The sequence below is a fragment of the Pseudonaja textilis genome, chromosome 1 (genome assembly GCF_049901715.1).
Source record: "Pseudonaja textilis isolate UNSWEBS1 chromosome 1, rPseTex1.2, whole genome shotgun sequence".
Classification (NCBI taxonomy): domain Eukaryota; kingdom Metazoa; phylum Chordata; class Lepidosauria; order Squamata; family Elapidae; genus Pseudonaja; species Pseudonaja textilis.
Window position 1 is genome coordinate 233959056 of NC_141990.1, and position 24338 is coordinate 233983393.

At 41.4% G+C, this 24338-nt stretch overlaps 1 protein-coding gene across 12 annotated transcripts in view; it reads left to right on the forward strand.

Annotated features, from left to right (window-relative positions):
* BRSK2 (BR serine/threonine kinase 2) overlaps nt 1-24338 on the forward strand; it is a 460906-nt gene that overhangs the window by 342600 nt on the left and 93968 nt on the right. For all 12 annotated transcript variants that reach the window (XM_087920981.1, XM_087920982.1, XM_087920987.1 and 9 more), the window contains exons 6-7: nt 10113-10146; nt 13443-13511. In XM_087920981.1, coding sequence (XP_087777107.1) covers nt 10113-10146; nt 13443-13511 — 103 coding nt within the window. The remainder of the gene's footprint in view (nt 1-10112; nt 10147-13442; nt 13512-24338) is intronic.

Consider the following 24338-nt stretch of genomic DNA (forward strand, 5'->3'; position numbering starts at 1 on the left):
ATTCTGATAAAATTTAGCTAGTGTTATTAGAACAATGTTTTTCAACCTTGGTAGCTTCAAGATTAATGGCCTTCAACTCCCAGAATTCTCCAGCCAGCATGTTGTTTGAGGAATTCTTGGAGTTGAAGTCCATATACCTTAAAGTTGCGAAGATTGAAAAACATTGAATTAGAGTTTAGGGGGTTTTGTTTGTTTGATTTGTTTTGTTTAATGATGGTGATGGATAGGAATTTATGAGTATATCTGCTCTAGTCCTTTATCAGAAGCAAACATATTTAGTTAGAACAATCCTAATGAGTCGCTGCAATGATTTTGGATGCATCCTGCTCAATTGCCAAAAAGACCAGCAACTGTTTCTGGCAAACAAAAACAGACAGTGCCACCCTCTGTTAATCCCCCACTCACCATTAAAACAATTTCAGGGATTTACTCCGCTTTGAAAGTACACTTTTCCATGTTATATTGCTTTGAGAGAAACTATTCCGCATGCTTTAATTTGTTGCAGACTAGCCCCAGGATTCATTGACTACTTCACAGAAGCAGGAACATCCCTTCAACTGAGTGAATGCCTTACTCTTGTCAATAATCTAATAATAATAATAACAACAGCTTTCCCATTTGCTTAATCCTAGTCTCTTGCTTCATAAACTGAAGAGTTTTGGTTTGAAACCCAGCAAAAAATGTTTTTGTTGTTGCCCTGGGTTTCCTACTTTTGTGTGTACCTTTGTCCTGTGTGTGTGTGTGTGTGTGTGTGTGGAGAGAGAGAGAGAGAGATTTAAATCTGCTACCACATCATAACTAAAGATAGGAGGAGGTCAGCTTCCAAATAACTTATAATTCAATAAGTCACGTCTTTCTGGTTGTGTTTTATTTTTATTTATTTTATTTGGTTTGTCAATTGCTTACAAGATAATAGGTGTAAGTAAAACCATAGTTATGAATACATGGATACATATAAGAAAAATAAAAGAAACAATAGGACAGGAATGGTAGGCACGTTGGTGCGCTTATGCACATCCCCTACAGACCTCTTGGGAAAGGTAGTAGAATAGTAGAAATAGTAGTAGAAAGTCTAACATTAAAGTTTTTGGGGTTTGTGTGTACATTTGTGTGGATAACAAGCAGTTACTAAATAGTAGTAAGTAAAAAAACCAAACTAAACTAATTAATGCAAACTATCTAAATTACCTAACAAGAAAGAAGAAAAAGCAATTACTTCTCTATTACTACAGTTTCAGTTCTCTAGATCACAATTATTTCAGTCCATCAGATTTCTCTCATTTGATGTTCTCTGAGTGAGACTCTCCCAAGGCATTCTGCTTGATATGCTTCTTATGTCCTTATTCTTGTGAGAATTTAAAAAAAAAACATGTTAAGCCTACCGTATTTATTTATGAGGGATGTCAGCAGATTTGGTAAAGGTCACTGAAGGTATTCCTTTGCATATCATTGATTCTTTGCTTTAAAAAAAAAAACAGGCTATGAGTTGAGATGTCAATTATGTCAATAACCAACCATCAGTCAGATTCAAGGCAAAAAATTAGAGGGAAGCAAGGAGAAAAAAGCATAGGAATTAACTGCAATGGGTTGCCAGAAGGCAATGAACCGTTTGAAGGAGCTCCAACCTTATCTAGCCATGCTGACAATTCTGTTTCAGAGCCTTCAGGCTGATATTCCTAACAGCTGTACTGAAATGTGCTGAATGCCTGGCAACTATTACCAAGTTGTTATCTGGAGTATACCAGAGAGGATAGAGAATCCTCTTTTTTCCCTCTTTTCCTCCAATCATGCATTCCATTACCTTGTATTACATCTAAGGCTAAAATGCAACATCTAAAATACCTATACTTGATCTTAAATGGAAAGGTTGCTGTCAGGGCTCCAGCAAATCCACCCCCATTCAAATCCCCCACTCCCGTTCAAAAAGATATTCCTTTGGTCTTTTTAGCTGACAGTTGCCTCTTTGGAAGTCTGAGGCCTACATAGTCATCATCTCTAGCAAATTACAAGGCCAGTGTAAAGGCCAATCCAGTCTCTGATCCTTCCCAACTGTCTTGATGCAGAGTCTTTCCCTGTGGTCATTTTATTCAATTTTCTAGCTCTTCATTCAGGCTTATGCTACTTAAATACCAGCAATACACTTAGACTTATATACAGCTTCATAGTGCTTTACAACTCTCTCTAAACAGTTTACAGAATCAGCATATTTCTCCCAACAATCTGGGTCTTCATTTTAACGACCTTGGAAGGGTAGAAGGCTGAGTCAACCTTGAGCTGGTCAGGATCGAACTGCTGGCAGTCAGCAGAATTAGCCTGCACTACTGCATTCTCACCATTGTACCACCACGGCTCATTGCTCCAAAATTCTGCCCTATATAAATAACATTCCATTCAACCCAAGCTAATCACAACCAGACAATTTACCAAAAAAAAAAAAAAAAAGCCCACTGGCAAGATCCAAAATAATACTCCAATTTAACCACAACAAGGAGCACCCAAATATGCAGAGCTCTAAACAGAGGCATTCTGTTGTGGCTGTCAGCAGAGCTATTTTAGTTTCATTCACAAAATAAACTCTTGAAAAAGTATTTTGTTTTTTTAATGGAAAACAGTTCACATGCCGCATAAACCCATATGGGACACCATAGTTTCAGGGGTTGTTATAAACAAAACAAAAATAAAATAATTTTAAAATGCTTACTTACAAAGTAGTTGTTAAAATGTAAAATGTAAAAATGGATTTCAGAAGATTTTGGTTGCATAAAAAGTCACGCTGCAGAAGTATATCAGTAGTTTACATAAATTACACTATTACGTGTTGGAAAAGAGAACTGAGTAATAAAGGTTTGAATTTATAGAGTAGTATTTTCACGAGTAGGAAAATCAACATGTTTTAAATAACTCCTATAGCAGATGGTAGCACTTAGCCAACCTTGATCTTGTAAAAGCTAAGCAGGGTCAGATTGGTTAGAACTTGGATATGAGATCAGTAGGAAATCCCAAGGCTGGAGGCTAAACTGGAAAGTCAAAAAGACATCTTGGAAAAGGACAATGGGCAATCAACTTCTCTGCTGTTGTGAAGACAACTATATGGATATGCCCATATGTTCACCAGAAATTGAATCTGACTTGAGGCAACTTTTACCTTTTTCTTGTTCCAGAAGTAGTGAGTTCAGTCTCACATATCTGACAGGCATAGCTTGCAGTCAGCAATTAATGTTGTAGAAGTGCTAAACAGATTCACTCTGCTTGATTTAATTCCTCTGCACAGTTGGCCTGTAAGTGCCTCAATTCTTGTAGGAAAGCAAATTTTTCCAGGTCAATTAAGCTTCATGCTTAGGAATGTTGGTTCATCACCTAAGCTCTTTGCCGTCCTGAAGTAATTACATAGGGAGCATATCCTGTGTGAACCAAATCTAAAATGTGTTTTACCTTATGACAGAATACTTTATTACTTGTGACTGAGCCTTTTATCTCTAAGACCAGCTAGTATCACTGGTTTTTTAAATTCTTTCTGTGTACATGGGGACTGGGAAGGCAGACTTTGCATAGAAAATAGTCTAAACAGGAGGATGCTTAATCTGTCCCCTGCCTACCAATTTTCCACAATAATGTGCTGTACCAGTTGCTTCCTTAGCCAGGGTATGGCATGTAATTCTTTCCTTAGACTGACAGAATGAGTCCATGTTTTCAAATCATTATACTTCATAATAGAATTTTGGAGTCTCTAGAATTTGGGAATCAAATTAGGCTACTTTGCCTTCAAAGAAGTTTACTTAATTCTCATATCTCTTGCCATACCTGAGCTAAGCCCACTTGTAAAAATTGTTTCTTGGTCTTGCTGGTTTTGAAGACATCACACATAATATATAGCAGGAAAGATGAGATGGCTTAAGGAATGAGGAAGGGACAACATTCCTTGGATGCATACTTGTTAAATAATTAGTGATAACAACCATTATTAGTGCTTGTTGTTGATTTTCCTCTACTTAGTGACTGCTTATGTAAAGAATTGGACTAGAAGACCTCCAAGGTCCCTTCCAACTCTGTTATTCTGAATGGACTAAACTAATTAGAACTAATTAGCCAACTTAAAGCTGGAGTTCTCTAGCTGCTCTGAATTGCCAAAGCTTATGCTGCTGTTACAACAGTTGAGGTGTAGCTGTTGAGTAGTTAAGTCAGCTTACCTTTTTTTTCCTCTCAGTCTTTTGTAAAATATTATCCACAGCATGCATTGCTTTAGTGCTTTGAACTAGTATGTTAAAATAGAAATTATTTTCTTTATTTTGCCTATTAGGCTGATATTTTAAATGTCAGAAAATCAAATGATTGATTTCACATCCTTAGTTCAACATTACTGGTATCAGAGGCAGCAGGAAAGGTCTCTAGAGCAAAAATCTACTCACAATAGATTAGTTTAGAGGCCAAGTATATGATTTATTTTGGGTGGATATGAGGAGTAGTAGCATACTATTGTCACATAGCAATATAATTTTTGTTTGTACAAGCATATAAAACTCTCACATTTTACAAACAGTGTAAGATCACAAAATATTTTTTTTTACAGAAGTTATAATTAAACGTTGGAATTCATTACCATGAGATGTGGTACTGGCTACCAGTATGACTAGCTTTTAAAAAGAGTTGGACTTCATGGAAATTACAGGGATCAATGGCTGTTACCTTTGATGGCATGTGACCATTTCTGAAGACCATCTGTTGGAAGAATAATAGACTTCCTTGTGCAGTTGGTTGGTCACTATGAGAACAGACTGCTGGAATGGATGGGCTAGGGCAGTCGTGGGATTCCAGTTATTTTACTACCGGTTCTGTAGGCATGGCTTGGTGGGCATGACAGGAGAAGGATACTGTAAAATCTCCAGTCAGAAGTGGTATTTGCCGGTTCTCCGAACTACTCAAAATTTCTGCTACCGGTTCTCCAGAACTGGTCAGAACCTACTGAATACCACCTCTGGGCTAGGGGTTCAATCTAACAGGGCACTGTTTATGTTTTTATGTATATACCATTCTTTTTAACATGAAAGACATTGAAACCATGTCTAAGATCCAGTTTTAGTTCTTCATACATACAAATGGATGCATGCATGCATGATCAAAAATATTCAACATCACAACATCTATGCCCCCAATGCAGAAGACAGATTAGAAGAGCCAGTTCTAGGATTACCCTACTTCCATAAGTCTGAATAATTTCTTGGAACTCTACAACACTCCTTCTTAAAACAGATCATTTGGGGATCAGAACTTTTTAATCTTGAAATATTTTGTGCACCCCAAGATATACTCCAATTATCTTGAGGAATCACAATTTGAACTTGAGCTATAAAACTATAGTTTTATTTAAAAAAATTTCCCCAATAGCTAAATTTCTCAAAATAAATCCATATTTTTCTCTAGAGTTAGAATATATTTAGATAAATGTGTGTGTGTGTGTATATACACACACACACACTCATATGTATGTATGTATGTATGTATGTATGTATATGCAATATGTGCTTTGATTTTTTTTAAAAATGGGTTTATTTGTAAATCTGTGTCATATCTAATTTTGGCCTAGAGCATGGGTGTCAAACTCAAGCACACATCACATGACATCACATGACATCTTGCAACATTTTTTGCCTTTGCGGAGCTGAGGTGGGTGTGGCCTGCACGTGATGCATCTGGCCCATGGACCAGCAGTTTGACACCCCTGGCCTAGAGTATCATTGTTGTTGGAAAAAGTCCAGTAATTTCTAGGATGCTTTTGTTGTTGCTCCTCGGTTGCATAATATTTTAGTTCATAGAACTATTTCAGTTAGTTGCTAGACGGGGAGTTCAGCACCAGACGGTAGATTGGATCTTGTTGACAAACTGCTTTGTATAATTTTTTTTTATTATTATTTGGATGGGCCATGTAGAGGAACTTCCCTGAAAATAAAGAGCATGGAAAATTTAAAATGTAAATCCCCTAACTTTGGTGGGATTTAGTTCTAGATAGGTAAGTACACTCATGTTTGTGCTCTTAACAGAATATACAGTAAGGGTGCATTTACTTCTCTATGAATAAATTGTTTAACCTAAGGGATGGTAGAGTTTTTGAATGACCAAATAATAACTGATGAGGTGATATGAAATAAACCCAAGACCTGTAGCTGGATTTGGGGTGTCTAGGCACGTATAATGGGATAAAAAGGATGGGAACAGATTACCAAAGTGAAGGGATAGCTGGTATCTAGGAAAGAAAAACTGTTGCTGATAAAAATAGAGAAACTGTTTGAAATAAAACAGGAAAAGCTATTGCTAAAGTCAAGGATCTGAATAAACTTAATCAATTTTGCAAAGTCAGCAAGTTTACTATTGCCGCTGACCACTGTACCTTATATGTGTAACCTGAACAAGAACCCCTTAATAACTCATTAGAGCAGGTTTTGGACCTCAGGGACCACCAAATTCATAATTTTAAATCCTAGGGACCACTAACCAGTTCTGTGGGTGTGGCCTAATTTGTGGGTGTGGCTTGGTGGTCATATGACTGGCTGGGCATGGCTTGTATGTAAATATTATAAATATTTATATAAATATTGAATTTTTTTATATAAAAAAGCAACTTTTACCCAAAATCAGGCAAAGCAGGCAGGCAGATTGAGTTGCTCACAGAATCATTCAGTGATCTATCTATTTGCCATCGGCTAGCTCAGTCTCTCAAATTTGTTTGCCTGAATCTGCACTGAATAATAGAACCATCAGTCCTAAGGGAAGTTTGGCTGTACTTAAAAGCAGAGTCGAAGATCTAAAGACTAGCTAGAAAGCAAGAAATCCAACCATTTCCCACTACCCAGCTTAGTGGTTCCCAAAGTGGGCGGTACCGCCCCCTGGGGGGCAGTGGGATGCCTCAGGGAGGTACTAAGAGGCAAGGGGGCCAGCAGGGGGCGCTAAGAGACAAGGGGTTCAAGGCGCCGGCTGGACCTGCAGGTTTACCCATTGACTAGCACTGCTCTGGTGCCAGCTTCTCCAGTGCGGAAGCGGTGGCACATTACGTGCCGCCACAGCCGCGTTTGATGCACTGCCCCCCTGCCACTTCTTAGCGTCTCTCTGCCAGCCCCCTTGGGGATGCTAAGGGGCAGTAGGGGGGCATTCGAGGTGCCGGCCCTGCAGGCTCACCCCATTGACTGTTGTACCACACTGGAACCGGTGCCTCGAATGCGGCAGTACATTGGGAAAAGCCGCCGCCACTGCTTTCCCAAAGTGCCGCCACTTCTCATTCTGACTGCCTGTCCGTCTGTCCATCCATCCATCCATCCATCCATCCATCCATCCATCCATCCAAAAGATCTGTCTGTCTGCCTGCATGCCTGCCTGCCTTCCTGCCTACCTGCTTGCCTTACTGTCTTTCTGTTTACCTACCTACCTATCTATCTACCAATATAGATTTATCTATCTATCTAGCTACCTATCTACCTATCCATGCATCCATCCACAAGGTCTGTCTTCCTGCCTGCTTGCCTTCCTGCCTGCCTACCTATCTATTCATACATTCATCCAAAAGGTCTGCCTGCCTGCCTGCCTACTACCTACCCACCCACCTACCCATCCACTACTATCTATCTATCTATCTATCTATCTATCTATCTATCTATCTATCTATCTATCTACCAATATATATATCTATCTGCCTGCCTGTCTCTCTCTCTCTCTCTCTCCATCCATCCATCCATCCATCCATGTTCTAAGCACCAGCCCCACAGGCACATCAGGAAAGTAAAGCAAAGCCAGTCTGGGAGGGAGGGAAGGAGGGAGGGAGAGAGAGAGAAAGAGAGAGAGACCTGATGCATCAGATTGAATGAGGCCTAGTTTAGACTGAGGCCCTTTTCCACATTGAAACATCTTTGCCAGCACATTGAAACCTCTTTGGCTTCTATTAAGGGCTTGGGGATAAAACATGTTCAAAACTATCAGGAAGCTCTCACATTTTGTTGAGGCTTTAAACAGGATCCATTGGACCAGATCTCCACCCTAAAAATTACTTTTCCCCAATGTATTACAGTGCCAATTCTGAAGATCGCAAAACCGAAATGTACTGGAAAATTACAAGGAGAACACACACACACACACACTCCCTTCTAACCCTGCTGGAGCAGGTGATTGGACTAGAATAGATATCTCATTATTTTTCTCCTCCTTCCCCCGCTCCTTCTTTATTTCTTTTTCTTTCTGTCCCTTCCTTCCATCGCCCCCTTCTTTGTCTGTCCCTTTTTCTTTCTTTCCCTTTCTCTTTCTTTTCTTCTTCTCTTTCTCTCTCTCTTTTCTCTCTCTCTTTCTCTCTCTCAGGCTCACCCCTTTAGATCAGGGGTCACCATACTTGGACCTCAGGGACCACCAAACTCATAATTTTAAATCCCGGAGACCACTAATATGAATTTTGACTGACGGTGGCTTTCTGGCGTTGGTGGGAGAGAGAGAGAGAGAGATCTGATCCAACCTCTCTCTCTCCCTCTCTCTCACACACACACAGGCAGGGGTGGGATTTAGACCCTTGATCTAAAGCTGTCAAAACTCCAAAAACAGGTCAAGTAACTCTGGGGAGGCCAGTCATAAATTAGAACACTTGCTAAACAACCAGACATTAAGTGAGGACCACTTGTATTTGGTTTGCCAGTCACCTGGCCATGCCCACCCAGTCACGTGACCCACAAGCCACACCCTCAAATTAGGCCACGCCCACAGAAATTTGAATCCCACCCCTGGGTGGGGGACACCGAGGATGAGTTTGTAGCACCAAGGGGGCGGTGGACTGAAAAAATCTCCCCGCATAGCAGAACAGATGATGGAAAAAGGAAAAATAGCAATTTAGCAGGCAAGTTTGCTGGGTAAGGAGTGAGTGGGCAGGGAGGGTTCCTGTAGGCCGTGTGGGCTGCGCAGCCTTGTGTTTCTGTGCAGCTTGGATTAATTGCATTGGGGGAGTGCTCTGGTGTGACATTTGTCTGCGGCCCACCAAAATTTTCTCGCAGCCCACCAGTTGGCGACTGCTGCATTAGAGAAAAGAGAAAGAGGGTATTCCAGTAATTTTGCCCCTTAACATTACTACCTAAGGTTTTTTCTGATAGATGAGCAGCTGTACAAGTTGTTAATTCTATATAATTGTTAACCACAGGAAACATATATAACTATTTAGTAAGTAAGACAGTGAAAAACGTAACTTTTTCAATTGATCTTCTTTTTAATGAATCCAGAAAAAACGATGGATTTATTCTTTGATCACAATATGTATATTTAAAGTATTATAATTTTAGGAAGAATAGTGGGTAAGGAATTACAAAAACACATTTTATACTCTTTGGGAAAGATTTTGAGACTTTTGCTTCCTAGTCACCAATCATAACATGTTTAAGGATGCAAAATAAAACTATGTGAGAATGGAAGGGAAGGGATGTAGAATATTGACTGAAAAATGTTTTTCCATGTCCAATGCCACATTCTAAAATTGGGCAGGTTAGGACCTGTATAGGTTGTGATGATGTCAATAGGTTGTGATGATGTCAATAGATGATTGGGTCTCATTAAAAAAAGAGCTTAAGAGAGCTGCTGTGTTATGTCTGTACTTTTAATGAAAATATTGTTACATTTCTGGACAATGTGTTCTTTACTAACTCTCTTTGTTAGTCATCGTTCAATAGAATGCTTGGGCATTTTCTCAATAGCAATATGTGCAAACTGAGGAAAGAGAGCCGATCTTGGAACTCTAAGTTATAACACAGGGCTGGCTTGATCCTCTAGAGCCACTTGACTTTTATCAGAAAGAGTTGAACAGATTTTCAAATTTTCCACACAGAACTATTTGTAATTCCTTTTGATTCCAGAAAATCTTCTGAAACAAAAAAGATAATATATGTTCTATAGGGTCTTGACCTGAGGAATTTTCAATTGATTTTCCTTCAAAAGTAAGAGCTCAGATAAGTTGTTTTTTTTTAAAAAAAATACATTTCTGGTAGGCGTGATTTTTATATATAATTTTATTGGATGTGTTTTTTTGCAGATAAAGTATGTCCCAGTACAAACAAAAATAGGATTTTTAAAAATTATTTACTAGGTCATGTTTTGTTTTTCAGATCGCCGCATTATGCCTGCCCAGAAGTAATCCGGGTAAGTTAGTGTGGGGTTATGAAATCAATTATTGACTCAGGTTAATCTTTTCCTAAGGATCTCTGGGTGCTTTTAACCATTTTAGATAAATTCCACTCAATCTAGAGACTTATAACTGAGAATGATTTGCTTCAAGGTTGATTTCCTACACAGTGCTTGCCGTCCTCGAGATTTCACAAGGCTAAATCTTAACTTGATGCATCAGAGTTGTGATTTAGAGCTACAAGAAGATTGCTATATGAGTCTTGCTCACTCTGCTCTTGAAGGATTTATATGGGGTTCTGTCCGCTTGATAGGTATTCTATCCACCGGCCACTTTCCATTTCCATTTTAAAAACATTCTCTTGATGCTTGCCATACCAGTTACATTTCGCTTCCAACAAATGGAAAAAAGACTATTAAAATCCTTCTAATCTTCCTCTCCTTTCCTCGTCCCCCAGCTGCATGTGTAGCCAGTTCATTCTTTCACATGGGAGATATATGCCATACTTCTCTTCTCACCTAAATTTACATTCTTCTTTATGATTTATGTGTATCACACATATGAGGGATGCGCCTGCCTCGAGTGTGTTGTTGTTGTTGTTTTGCAGGAAACTCACTCTCCAGCATGCATGGACTTGGGTGTGTTCCCACCCGTTTCCTCCATTTTTTTCTTGACTGCTGCAGCAGGGCCTGGGTTCTTCTCTTCATCGTATGCTTTAATGAACAGCACTTCTTGCTTGTTTGTTTCATCTGTATAAGATTTAAACTACTGCACAGAGCTTTCTCAGAAGGAGATTTTACTGTATGTGAGACGTTCCTGCTCCCTTCTCATTTGTTTATACTGTCGGGCAAAGTGTCAAACTTGTGTCATCATGTTGTCATCACGTGACATATTGTGATTTCCCCCCTTCACTAAAATGGGGTGGGCGTGGCCAGCATGTGATGCATCCGGGCCACAGGCTGCAAATTGGACACCCCTACTCTAAGGCATATGGCAAGGAATGTCCTCTCTAGGAAACATACTTAGTGTGGCCACAAATTGCCACAAATGAACAGGCCTTCCCTTATTCTTTTTGTTTAAGAGAGGGATACATTGATAAATATTACGGTTAATCCCAGATATTTTCCATGCAAGCCAGAAGAAATTATTCCTATGAAAGAATAATTATGAAAGTCTTCTGAAAGAAGATATTTGTCACAACTGTGCTGGCATTGATGTATATTGTTCTGGGTTCTAGGACAATAATTTTAAAGTCACATTCCACAACTTATATTTCATCTATGATTGCCTTCCACCCAAACAGCTTGCAACTTGAATTTATTTCTCTTTATTTCAAAGCTATTGGCTTTGAAAATTGAAGGATATTTCTTCTAGGTATTTTTACTGATTTATCCATCAAAGTAGAAAGAAATTGTATAGTTCGTCACTTGCAGAACTTCTCTTTGTATTGAACACTAACACAGAATGAATACCATTTGTTTGGCTTCATATGTGAATCTGTCAAAACTGTTTTTTTCTCAAATAAGCCTTCATACAAGAATCTTCATCCACAAATGCACCTCTAAATTTAAAGGTTATTTCATGATTATCTATTTTGTTGGTGAGCTTCTCAGACCCAACTAAAGGCTTCTGGCTCTGCACCCCAACTGTTTATATCAGTTACCACTGATAGAATGGTGGGGGTGGGTAATTCAAAGATCTTTCATGTGAAGTACCACATCGGTCATCTAGAGTCCATGGTGGTACAAGAATTTGAATCTGTTTCAGAACCAGGCGATCCAGTTTATTCAGATAGTACAGCCAAGTAGTACTATATCATCAAACCATGTGAAGCCAGGCTTAGAGTCTACTACTGAACTTAAGAATAGCCTTATTAAGTTCAAGGTTAATTTCCCTCCAACAGTCAGGCAGATGCTCATAAGCAGAAGGTGGAGATTGTTTTCCTAGCCTTGTTCTCCTACGGTTGGAATACAAAGGAACATTGTCCCTAAATCAAAACTAATATTGTAATATTGTATAGGTTAGTAAGCAACAGGTCCTAGTAGATCTGTTCTTTGGTAATCTTAGTCACCCAATTAAAACCATCTCTTTTTAAAGCTATCTACGTTTTATCTTTGGGAGTGGAAGACATGTGTGGGTATATGAAATCCAGGGCAATCCATATGGCAAAGAGAAATAATAATGATGCAGTAGTTCACCAATTGTCACATTATATGAATAAGCTCTCCATTATTGAATGGCAACAGCAATCATAGGATCCCATTCAATTCATCTCCTGGTGTTAATAAGCATAAGCAAAGCCACCCTTTGGTAGAGAGAAATCATTTTGTATCTTCCAGCAAAACTGGGATTCTTTCTTTCTTCGTTCTTTAGGTTTTTTAAAAATCTGGTATCAAATACATCAAAAAGAACCAACCAATATCACTTCAGGTGTTCACTAAATGGATATAGGTAAATTCTCCACTGTCTTACCAACTAGCCAAAATAATGCTTTCCAAGCAGAATGGTGCCAATTTGATCAGACCCATAACTTCATTTACAGTCTTCCTAGTGAATATCTTTTTGCTTGACCTTTTCAGGACTAACACATATTCCTAGCATTTTAAAAATGTTATAACTTAGATATCCAAAAAGAGCAGAAGTCTTCTTGGACAAAGCAGAGGAGTCTTCCATTCTGCAGGGACTGGATTCCTGCCCTTCACCACTGAAGAAATAATCAGTTATTCACTTATAGGATGCACAGAGGCAACTAAAAGAAGATTAAGCTGCATGCTTCGAGTTGTAGTTCTTTTAATTGTCATCTGTGCATTCATACTACAATCCCACCTTCTCCACTACAGGTGCCTCAGTTTTAGGTAGCCTGGACTGCTGCATCTCCTCTAGGGAAAGTGAGGGAACAGGTAGGAATTTTTCCCAAGAGTACACATGCTAGAGAATGATCTTCCTGCTGACAAGTCCTCCACTCTGTGTAGGCATATCACCCAAATGTGTGAATGTACAAATAAGAGTTTGAAGAACCACCAATACAGGTAAGCAGTCCCATTTTCACCTGGCCTCCATAAGCTTGTTCATTAAAGGAGAGGGTTAGAAAGGTTTGGTGGGTAAGCACAGTTGGTAGAATTAATTTGGCTAGTGTTACAGCATATCTCGGTGTAATATACCCTATATTTATTTTATATAATGCTAAATATTTTGTATTTGAAAACTATAAAGTATAAGGCCCATACTTTGGGGAGAAAATAGTTTTCCATACAATATAGGTGCATCTGATTGTAATATTTCCCTAATATTCTTTGGTTACCATATTACACAGGGAGAAAAATACGATGGGAGAAAAGCGGATGTTTGGAGCTGTGGAGTCATTTTGTTTGCCTTGTTAGTGGTGAGTTACGATTCTCATTATCTTTACCATTGTTTTTTTTTCCTTTCTATTTTCACATTTCAACTTTGACTTTATCTATATTATTGCCATGTTCTTTCCTGTTTACTCAAGAATGAAATTTACTTACAAGATTCCCATCATCGAAATGCATGACAAATTATTCTCCTGTTTCCCTAAATTGCTGATACTCCTATAATTAGAAGTGTTTTATTAGAATTCAGTCTTTTTTATTGTGCTAAAATAGGGAGGATACCAAAAAGATTATCATTAAAAGACGATGATATCATTAATTCTGTAACTCACCCATCGTTTATTAATATAGTTCAATGATTAATCTCTATATCCTATGGTTTCATTTTCTTTAAGTTGTGCATCAGTATTGGTGAGATAGATCTGATTTAAAGTAGCTATTTCCATGCATCTAAATAACAAGTCTCACTCAACATTTAAAATATTAATTGATTTGTATGTCAAAAAACAAAACAGGCATATTGAAGGGGGAAAAAACCTTTTTAGACAACCAAAAAATATAGACAAATGGATATTGAAATTACCAATATTGCTAAAAAATGCATAGCAATACCAGCTGCAAATGACCCTAGTAGCCACGCTTCTGGAGATATTTGGTGACTTGCCAGTTCACAGCAAAATAATATTCTCATCCTTTGAACTGGTGCAAGAATGGAATTAAGAAAGGCATGATTAGAATTTACTTGACACACCATAAAAAAGACAGTTCAGAAGTGCATGACAGATGGTGTCTATTTTTTTTTTTCCAGTGTTTAGGGACAGGTGAAGATGTCAAAACATTAACAGACAAAAGTGAAACCTCTCCTGTGGATTAGACTATGAATGTTGGCTAAATACTTGGCAAGGGAAGAGAGGTCTCGTGAAGAAGCCTGCCCCATATAGAAACAGAGTTTTGCTTAAGTTGTGACAGATACTAAAGTCAAGGACCATTTGTTTCAACTCAGACAATGTTCCTTCATAGGCAAATCAGATGGTGGGGTGATAGCATGTAACGTTTTAAATCTGTGATGATGTTGATGCCTTCTACCATGAGCCTAATTTGCTTAGATTTGGGTTACTTGCCACTTCTACCTGTATCTGTTAATTAGGTTAGTTTAGAAATTAGTTTAACAAAATTAACAACAATGACAATCAGAAAAGTCAAAGTACAGCCAAAAATAAATAAATAATAATAATTCAATCCAATATTTGAAATGGCAAAGCTTCATTTCAATCTGTATGGAAATGTAGCCAGATTGTAGTCCCAGCAGGGTTTTTGATATGCGCTGGGAGGCTTGAATCACGTTCTCAAAAAATTAGGTTGAGCCACTTCTATAGACTTTAAGTTATGACAATAAATATGTACCCAGTGTAGAAGGTGGCTAATGAACTTGGCTCTCTTTTTTTTATTGTGGCTGGAATGTGGTTATTGCCATTACAATTAATGAAATGCAAAATTGCATTTAAAGTTTATGAGTCCTAATGGTGACCTCCCTTTGCTTCTGATTCCAGGTTGTTGAAGTTGGAAAGATATGCCCAAATATTTAAACACTTTGTTTTGATCAATGTGAAAGCCATTAAATTTTGAAGAATGGCAGTGAATAACAGGCCTTTTAGAAAAGGTCATCTCTCTAGCTCTGTAATAGTTGGCCGTTGTAGCTAGTTCAATGTAGCGGTTAAGGCACCAGACTAGAAAGCAGAGACCATGAGTTCTAGTACCACCATAAGCTACAAAGCTAGCTGGGTGATCTTGGGTCAATTATTTTCTCTCAGACTAAGGCAATGACAAACCACTTCTAAAAACTGCAGGTACTAAAAAAAACCAAGCTTTTTCCTAGCTACAATAATAGGAAGAGCAGGTTCAGCTCTGCTAGCATTAGGAGAGGAGGATTCCTGTCTCATTTCTTAATATAAAAGGACAAACTTTTGCATAGTAAATTGGGTTAGGACAAAAAGTGATGCCAAAATGCAACCTTGCTCCCGTCTTATGTGCATGTGGATTATGGATGAAAGTGGAACACTACAGCAAGCATGCATCCTGTTCTATATTAACATACTCCAAACCCTGAGTCCTAATTGGTCCACACGGACCGCAACCTGATTGGCCAACTAAACGGCCGTGATTGGCACACTAAGAATCAACTGTGATTGGCCGAGCCGATCACGGGAGATTCAAAGCCCTGTCATTGGCCGCCAAGCCGCGAGCAATTCCTATACAAAGGGTTGCCATGGCTCCAAGGTCCTGCATTGGTCTGTATACCAAATAAAGAGCTGAATGAACACTTTTGGTCTCGTGTCTCTGTGGGAACCGATCTACCCAATCTAACACTGGCGATGAGGGTGGGATCGTGAGACAAGAGACCAACCAAGCACGTGGTGAAGCGACACGAGATGACCAACAAAATGGCGAGCAGTACCTTGCCACCCGCACCTTTCAACCAGGCTGCCGAGGATTGGGAATTCTACATTGATTGATTCCTAATGTTCCTGGAAAGCAGCAATCTAAAAGATGCCAACGGACAGAAAAAAAGGGCCGTGTTCAGCCTCAGGGACCCCATTCTGCAGAGTTGGCTAATGGCAAGGGCAGACATCTCCCTCACCAAAGCCATCGCCGGGGCAACTGCAGCCGAAGCAACCAAGAAATCGGTGGCTTGGATGCAGCAGGTGAATGCAGCGGACTGACCCGCGGCCATCGAGACACCCCCAGCACCAGAGAAGCACACGGAGACCAGCCACTGGGCAACCACCACCACTCACCATGGCAACATCGACTCCCCCTCCAACACCGAAGACGAGGAGGAAGAAATCCATCGACTCCAGGTGGAACATGACCAGCGGGAGTGGAGAAGTCGTAAGTCGGGGTTCCAGTGTGCCGGCTGTGGAGACGATCACCCCCGCTCAGAATGCCGTTTCCTCAATGCTATATGTCGGCATTGCGACAAGCAGGAGCACATCACCAAGGTATGCCGGAACAAGCAGAACTACAGCCCCGGCAATGAGACAGCAACCCCCAGCAACGAGACGGCACCCCCCCCAGAACCAGAGACCGCCACACCAAGAGCTGATGGAACTGAGACGGCCGGAGCAAGCGGCTCAGCAAGGCGCGGCAGAGAGAGCAGACCCATCAGACGGTCATCATCGGCCACTCCTCAACCATCGACGCCTGGAAGGTGCACGTGGAGGTAGGCATCGAGGATCAACCATGTGAGATGGAGGTGGATTCCGGATCCTACCTCTCCATGGTTTCCTGGTGCACAATCAAACGCCTGGTGCCTACCATCCACTGCCACGAGCTGGAAAATCAAAAGCAGACCCTAAAGGACTATCAGGGAAACCGTATCCCTGTAGTTGGAACTGGACATTTCAAAGTAACCTTTAAAGGGCATACCGAGGTGCTGCCGCTCACCATCATGGACAGAGACCACCCAAGCCTGCTGGGACTACAGTGGTTCACACCGCTGGGAATCAAGGTGACAGGCATCCGCCACATCAACGAGGCGGACTGGGAAGTGACACTCATGAGGGACTTCCAAGAGGTCTTCGACAACACCCTAGGCAAGTACCGGGGGTCCCCAATCTCTCAATCTAGACCCCAAAATTGCCCCAATCCGCCTTAAGCCATGGCGAGTGCCATTCGCGCTCAAGCCCAAGATCAATGAGCAGTTAGACAAGCTCATCGCACAAGGGGTTTTAGAGCCAATTGACCATGCCCGATGGGAGACCCCCCATAGTCACCCCAATCAAGCCAGATGGGTCTGTAAGAATTTGCAGTGACTACAAGGCCACCCTCAACCACGCACTGCAGCAGAGTGCCTACCCCATCCCAGTAGTACAGCACCTCCTACACTCACTGGGAGGAGGCCGGGTCTTCACGAAGCTCGACCTGGCACAAGCCTACCAGCAGCTGCCGGTCGATGCTACAACTGCAGAGGTGCAAACTATTGTACCCACCGAGGGGCATTCCGATGTAACAGACTCCAATTCGGAGTCAGCGTGGTGCCAGGGGTCTTCCAGAGCCTAATGGAAAGACTGGTCCAAGGGATCAAAGGGGTGGTGCCCTATTTTGATGATGTGCTGGTGGCAGCTACCAATAAAACACAATTGGAAACCCACCTAAGGGAGGTACTACAAAAATTCAAAGACTCTGGGCTTAAAGTTAAAAAAGAAAAATGTCAGCTGTGCACCAAGAGGATCGAATTCCTGGGGTACCTCCTAGACAAGCATGGAATCTACCCCACTGAGAAAAAGCTCAGAGCCATCAAAGAAGCCCCTAGACCAAGGAATAAGACGGAACTGCAGGCTTTTCTTGGACTCATTAATTTTTATAATGTTTTCCTACCCCAAAAGGCGACCGCAGCAGAACCTTTGCATAGGATGTTGGACAAAACAGCCACCTGGACCTGGGGGAAGTGGGAGGAAAATGCCTTCAAACAAACCAAAGACCTACTAAAATCAGACGCAGTCCTTATCCAATACAGCGAGACCCTGCCGCTGACTGTGACATGCGATGTGTCACCCTTTGGCATCAGGGCCATCCTCAGCCACACGTTGCCAGACAGAAAAGAAGCACTCATCACCTTCTTTTCAAGAACACTATCCAAACTGGAAAGGAACTACAGCCAGGTGGACAAGGAGGCCCTAGCAGTCATCTCCGGCATAAAAAGGTTCCACGAGTACCTCTACTGTAGGACCTTTTCAATTATTACCAACCACAAGCCACTGCTAGGGATCCTGGCAGGGAACAAGGCCACCCCGAACATCCTGCCACCTAGGATGACAACGTGGTCCGAGTTCCTTGACGCCTACAGCTACCACCTGACACACCGGCCCGGCAAGAACATCTCGCATGCAGACGCGTTGAGCCGCTCCCCCCTGCCAGACCTGGAGGACGACCCGGCACCCACAACAACAACCGTGCACATTGAGACATTACCCAACCCACCCCAATGTCAGACATTGCCAAGACTAATAAAGTGTCAGACATTGAGAGACTAATAAAGACAAGTGGCTAGTGCGAGTCTTGAGCTGGGTGGGAAAAGGATGGCCGGAAAGCAACGGCAACGAACAATTTAAAACTTTCAGAAACCGGCAAACTGAACTCTTTACGCAAAAGGGTTGCATACTTTGGGGGGACAGGGTTGCGATTCCAGAGACTCTGCAAAGAAGGGTATTGTCTATGTTGCATGAAGGGCACCTGGGCATTGTTAAAATGAAAGCCCTGGCCAGGAGTTACGCCTAGTGGCCAGGGATGGATAAACAGATCGAGACTTGGGTAGCCACATGCAAAAGGTGCCAGGAAACCAGACCAAGCCCCCCCACTGCCCCGATCCTGGAATGGGAAACGCCCAGGGGCCTCTGGTCTAGAATCCACATAGACTTCGCTGGGCCTACCAAGGGACACACGTTCCTGATTACCGTAGATGCTTACTCCAACTGGCTGGAGGTAAGCACCATGAAAACCACAACCACAGAGGCCATCATAAAAAAACTAAACAAACTTTTCACCACACATGGGCTGCCAGATGTACTAGTGTTGGACAATGGCCCACAATTTACCGCACTAGCCTTTGAAAAATTCCTGGCAGAACAGGGCATACGGCACGCGTTAACAGTGCCCGCTCATCCGGCGGCGAACGGGCAGGCGGAACGCATGGTCCGTTTCACAAAAAACACCATACAGAAAATCGAAACCGGCGACATACAAGAGAAAATAAATAAAATGCTTTTAATACAACACATTACACCCAGCACAACCACAAACAAAAGCCCAGCAGAATTACTCATGGGCAGAAAACTAAGATCCCCATTAGACAGGCTACACCCCACATACAACCCCGAGAAACCCCCAGACTCGTCAAGCAAACACCGAACATTCAACATAGGAGATACCATCTACGCCAAGAATTTTACAGGGGACCCACTCTGGGTACCGGCACTAATAACCCAGATAACGGGCCCCCGGTCTTACCGGCTACAGACCAGTGATGGACGAAGCTGGAAGCGGCATATCGACCAGCTAAGGTCAAGAATAGCCACTGACAGCACGCAAACACCGCAAACAACAACTAATAAAGAAACCGGGGGGGGGGACCTCAAACCATAAGCAAGGAGAAGAAGAAAATCCTAAAGCGCAAACAGAACACCCCCCAACCAGAATAAACCAGCCCCAAACCATAATAAACCAGCCTTACTCACCGGTAAACGACGAACCCGTAGCAGACGAACAACTGGAAGCTTCACCTGGAAGGAGCATTCAAGCCAGTTCAACCAGCCCGGAAAGACCAGGCGGGAACAGCAGAATCGGCAGCTCAACCAACCCAGGTAGACCGGGAGGGAGTTACCGTAGTAGGCCCGGCTCACCCTTCCAGGCGGTTCCATCCAGGAGAACAGGAGCAATGAAGAGCAACAGCAATTGAACCGCACAGGTCAACTAGGCAGGTACGAAGTCTTGCCTACCTGTGCGACTATGTAACCACACTCCATCTGGCAAAACCAAGAGGGGAGGGGTGTTCTATATTAACATACTCCAAACCCTGAGTCCTGATTGGTCCACATGGACCGCAACCTGATTAGCCAACTAAACAGCCATGATTGGCGCCCTAAGAATCAACCGCGATTGGCCGAGCCGCTCACGGGAGATCTAAGCCCTGTCGTTGGCTGCCGAGCCGCGAGCAATTCCTATATGAAGGGTTGCCGCGGCTCCAAGGTCCTGCATTGGTCTGTATACCAAATAAAGAGCTGAATGAACACTTTTGGTCTCACGTCTCTGTGGGAACCGATCTACCCGATCTAACACATCCCCATTGTGTTTGTATTTTGTTATGATCAGCAGCAAAAGGTATCCATCAATAGAAGATTCAGTTCTTCTTCCCAGAGTCTGGCTCCAGGGATCAGATCAAAGGCTATGGTATTTATAAAAATTTTAAAAGCAATGTAAAGAATCTTCAGAGGTGGCTGATACATTTTTCTCTTTGATGGTGAAGGATAAGGTACTGCTGGAGTGCTGGCTGGCCTTCCCTGAAACTGGTGTCTTTCTTCAGCAGGGAGTGGTTTTGTATCATCTAATCTGTGACTTTTCGAAGAAAAGTACCTAGTGCACGGTTGGCTTCTAACATTCAACAGGCCAATGGGGAAAAAGTTAACTAAGCCTTTCCTTTTTTAAAAAACATTTTGATGCCATCAGCCATGGTGAGCAGCTTCCATCTGTTATCAGGACATGCAGATTGACCCCTGATATAGGGATAGGCCATAGGCATCACTTCTCACCCCTTTCTATTTAACAGGTATAAGAAACCACTGGGGGGGGGGGGTCATCTGAAAGTGTGGGACAAGTATCATCAATGGTATATAATTAACCTGGGCTGTATGGGAGAGGCTGTCATTTTCCAATGCCTGGAAGTTGTCAGAGTTTGTATGGGAGAGACAGACTGAAACTAACCGCACTAGGTGTTGCTCTCTGGTCTGCTACTGCCAGGGTTGCTTCTTGACAGCTGGCAATACCTGCGAAGGAGCAGGTTCATGATTTGGGGGTCCTTCTGGACTCACAGCTCCTGCATGATCAGCAGGTAGGAACCATAGCCCAATTGCAGCTGCCAAACCAATTGTGACTCCACCTGGGGTAAGAGGATCTGGCTACAGTACCTCATTTGTCTATACTATCTGGTTTAAGTACTGCAATATGCTTTACATGCAGCTGCTCTTAAAAGGCTATTCAGAAACAACAACTGGCCTAGAACAGAACAGTTTGTGTGTTTGCTGGCTCTCATCATTGGGAGAATACAATGCCAATTCTGTAAATCCTACACTGGTTACTGATTAGGTTCTGGGTAGATTTGAAGGTGCTGCTTTGACCTATAAAGTCCTTTATGTCTTGGCACCAAGGGCTGTCAAACTCCCGGCCCACAGGCGGATGCATCATACACTGGTCACACCCACATCTGGTTTAACGAAGTCCCAATAGATCACGTGATGACAACTTGACAACATGAGTTTGATACTCCTGCTATAAGGCCATCCATTCCAGCCAGTATCAATCCAATCCAGAACAGCTAGGGAGAAACTCCTTGTAATCGTACATATTCTGAGAGGCTCAGGGCACTGAAGTTAAAAACTATTGCTTTTCTGTGACAATGATGGTATTTTAGAATAGCTGCCTTACAGATATCCTCCAGAAAGCACACCTCCCTTGATAGTTTTCAGTAAACTGGTGAAAAGTGAATTGTTTCAGAAGGCCTTGTATTTCTCCAGTGAGATAAGCTGTCACAGAGTGAGAATCTGTTGCATCAGTTGTATCTTGGCCAGAGGACTCTCATGTTGGCAGGTTCTCTTTGAGACTAGGCCACGAGACATGATCAGGTTGTGAGGCTTTTGAAGCCACTTCAGGTGTGCTATTCAGTTGCAAATGGGAAGGATGAAATCTCTGTCTGCCTCATTGTAGAGAGCCAGGAAGCGAATATTCAGAATTTGAATGAGCAATATGGGCAGCAGGGAATAGTATACAAAAGACTCAGGCTGGCCTCTCCTTGATTCACTCAGATATAAGAAGGTGCAGAGGAAAAGCATAGTCAGACTTTCAAGATTTGGTTATTTCAGCCTGTCTCAATAAAGTATCATTCTAGTTTTCCTGTTAGAGATGGTTTCCTGATCTGGGTTTACCTCATAGGGCTGACACACATCTTGATAGATGAACAGCACCAATAAATGTGCACTCCTCTGACCCCCAACCCGGATGTAAAACCTTCTATTGACTTAAGTAAAGGAAGGTGAAGTTGAAGTTGCAAGTTAATCTACAGTACCTAGTTTTATCTTACTCAAATCATCCAAATAAGACACACCTTGCTTCTGGGTCTCTGCATGCCAGATTGAGAGCTGAACTGAATCAAGTGTTTTAATGAAGCTGTGTTGGATAACAAGGGTAGTTTTAGCTCTTCCAATTCTCTGAAAATTTTGATTTATTCATCATTTGGCAATCATTTAAATAAGCCTTTTAACTAGTTTTCTTTGTAAGCAATGTCAATCAGAGATTCTGGTAAGGGCTCACAAGTGCAATCTGTATTATCACTACTCAATACTTGGGGTTTATATACAGGGATGAGAGAAGAATTGGTTAGCCCATTACAGGAAAAGGGTTTGGCTTGGGGCCTGTAATTCAATTTAGTTATCAGTGACCTAATATCATTTTTAAAAAAGCTTTGGGAAAAGTTGCAAAGCATTAAGGAGATGGTTGGTTAAACTTTAATAAAATTCTACCTGTCTCTCTTGCAAGCCACAGATGCAGAGATAGCTCTGTACTCTTGTTCTAGTCATCTTTTGTACATTATATCAATATAGAATTTTGAATTAGATTTTGAAGCAAAAAATATGACTGGAAAATTGTATCTATTTATGTTTTCTCTAGATATCATATAATTTCAACCAGACAAATCAGTAAAATAAGACCTGTTAACAATTCTCCAAAAGCAAGAACAAATAAGCATAAAAATGCAAGCACTAGTAATCTAATATAAGGAATTATAACCTTAGCATGGAATTGTTTTGTTTTTCCTCCCAGAATATTAACATAGAAATAAAAATTGATCAGGCATCTTATTTGATATTAAAATAGATTTCTGAGAAAATTCCTATTCTAATCAGTGGGTTTTGGTTTTAATGTTGGCTTAGTTAAATATTATGGTCATGCATAGATGAATGAATAGGGCAATGTTCCATTCAAATTCTCCTGTGTTTTTTCCTCTAAACCCATAGAAAGTTTTGCAACCACTTACATTTATATATAAACTTTTTGCCATGTAAGGAGCATGCATATATTGTGGTACTAGAACAGGAGTGTCAAACTCGCATCATCATGTGATGTATCACGACTTTTCCCCCCTTTGCTAAACCGGACATGAGCATGACCAGTGCATGATGCATCTGGCCCTCAGGCCACAAGTTTGACAGACAGCCCTGTACTAGAATGATTGCCTAGATCTCATAGGATGATCATTCTTCTTTTGGGGAACTGTAATTTTGCCTAACTCTGACTCCAAGACCCTACGATCCCAGTCCAAGACCCTAAATCCCAGATTTACCATTCAAACTATATGAATGTGTCTCATTGATTCCCCCACTCCCAACTGGAAGTAACAGAACAGGAGTAAATAATATTTAGACTAACACAGCAGGAAAGAATATGTGAACTGTCTGATTTATTTATTTTTATTTCTTTGGCTAATCTCTGGAATCCATTCATTTTATGAATTCCTTCATGTTACTCATACGTAACTTGGATTCATTTTAATAAAGTCCACTTAAATCAATAGTTTCACTTCTATGAAACTTCAGAGAGCTCTCATTATCAACTGTGGACATCCCTATCTTTCATGACTTATAGGCAGTCTTTTGTAATGTATGCAATTTTTTAAATTACTTTGCCTGTGCTCTTGCTCTATAATCAGAGTAGCTTTCCTCCTTTGTTTAATGTAAATTTACATAATAACTTGCTACAATAAATATCCATTCCTAAAAAAAGTTTGCCTAGGAGGATCAAGGTATTAGGACTGCAGCTAACTGTAATATTTATATATATGTATGGTATTCAGCCTTGCTCGGGTATTTTCCCACATCATTATAGTTGTGCTTTTAAAGTTGTAGCAACGTTTCGGCAGAATCTCATCTGCCATCATCAGGCCCGAACAAAGCTGAATGCCATGCATGTAAGTACCCGCGAAAACTTAAGAAAACACACACACACACGTGTGTGTGTGTGTGTGTGTGTGTGTGTGTGTATCTTTGGTTATTCGGGTTTTCTTCCGCGTAAGATTGGAAGTATCTAGGCAA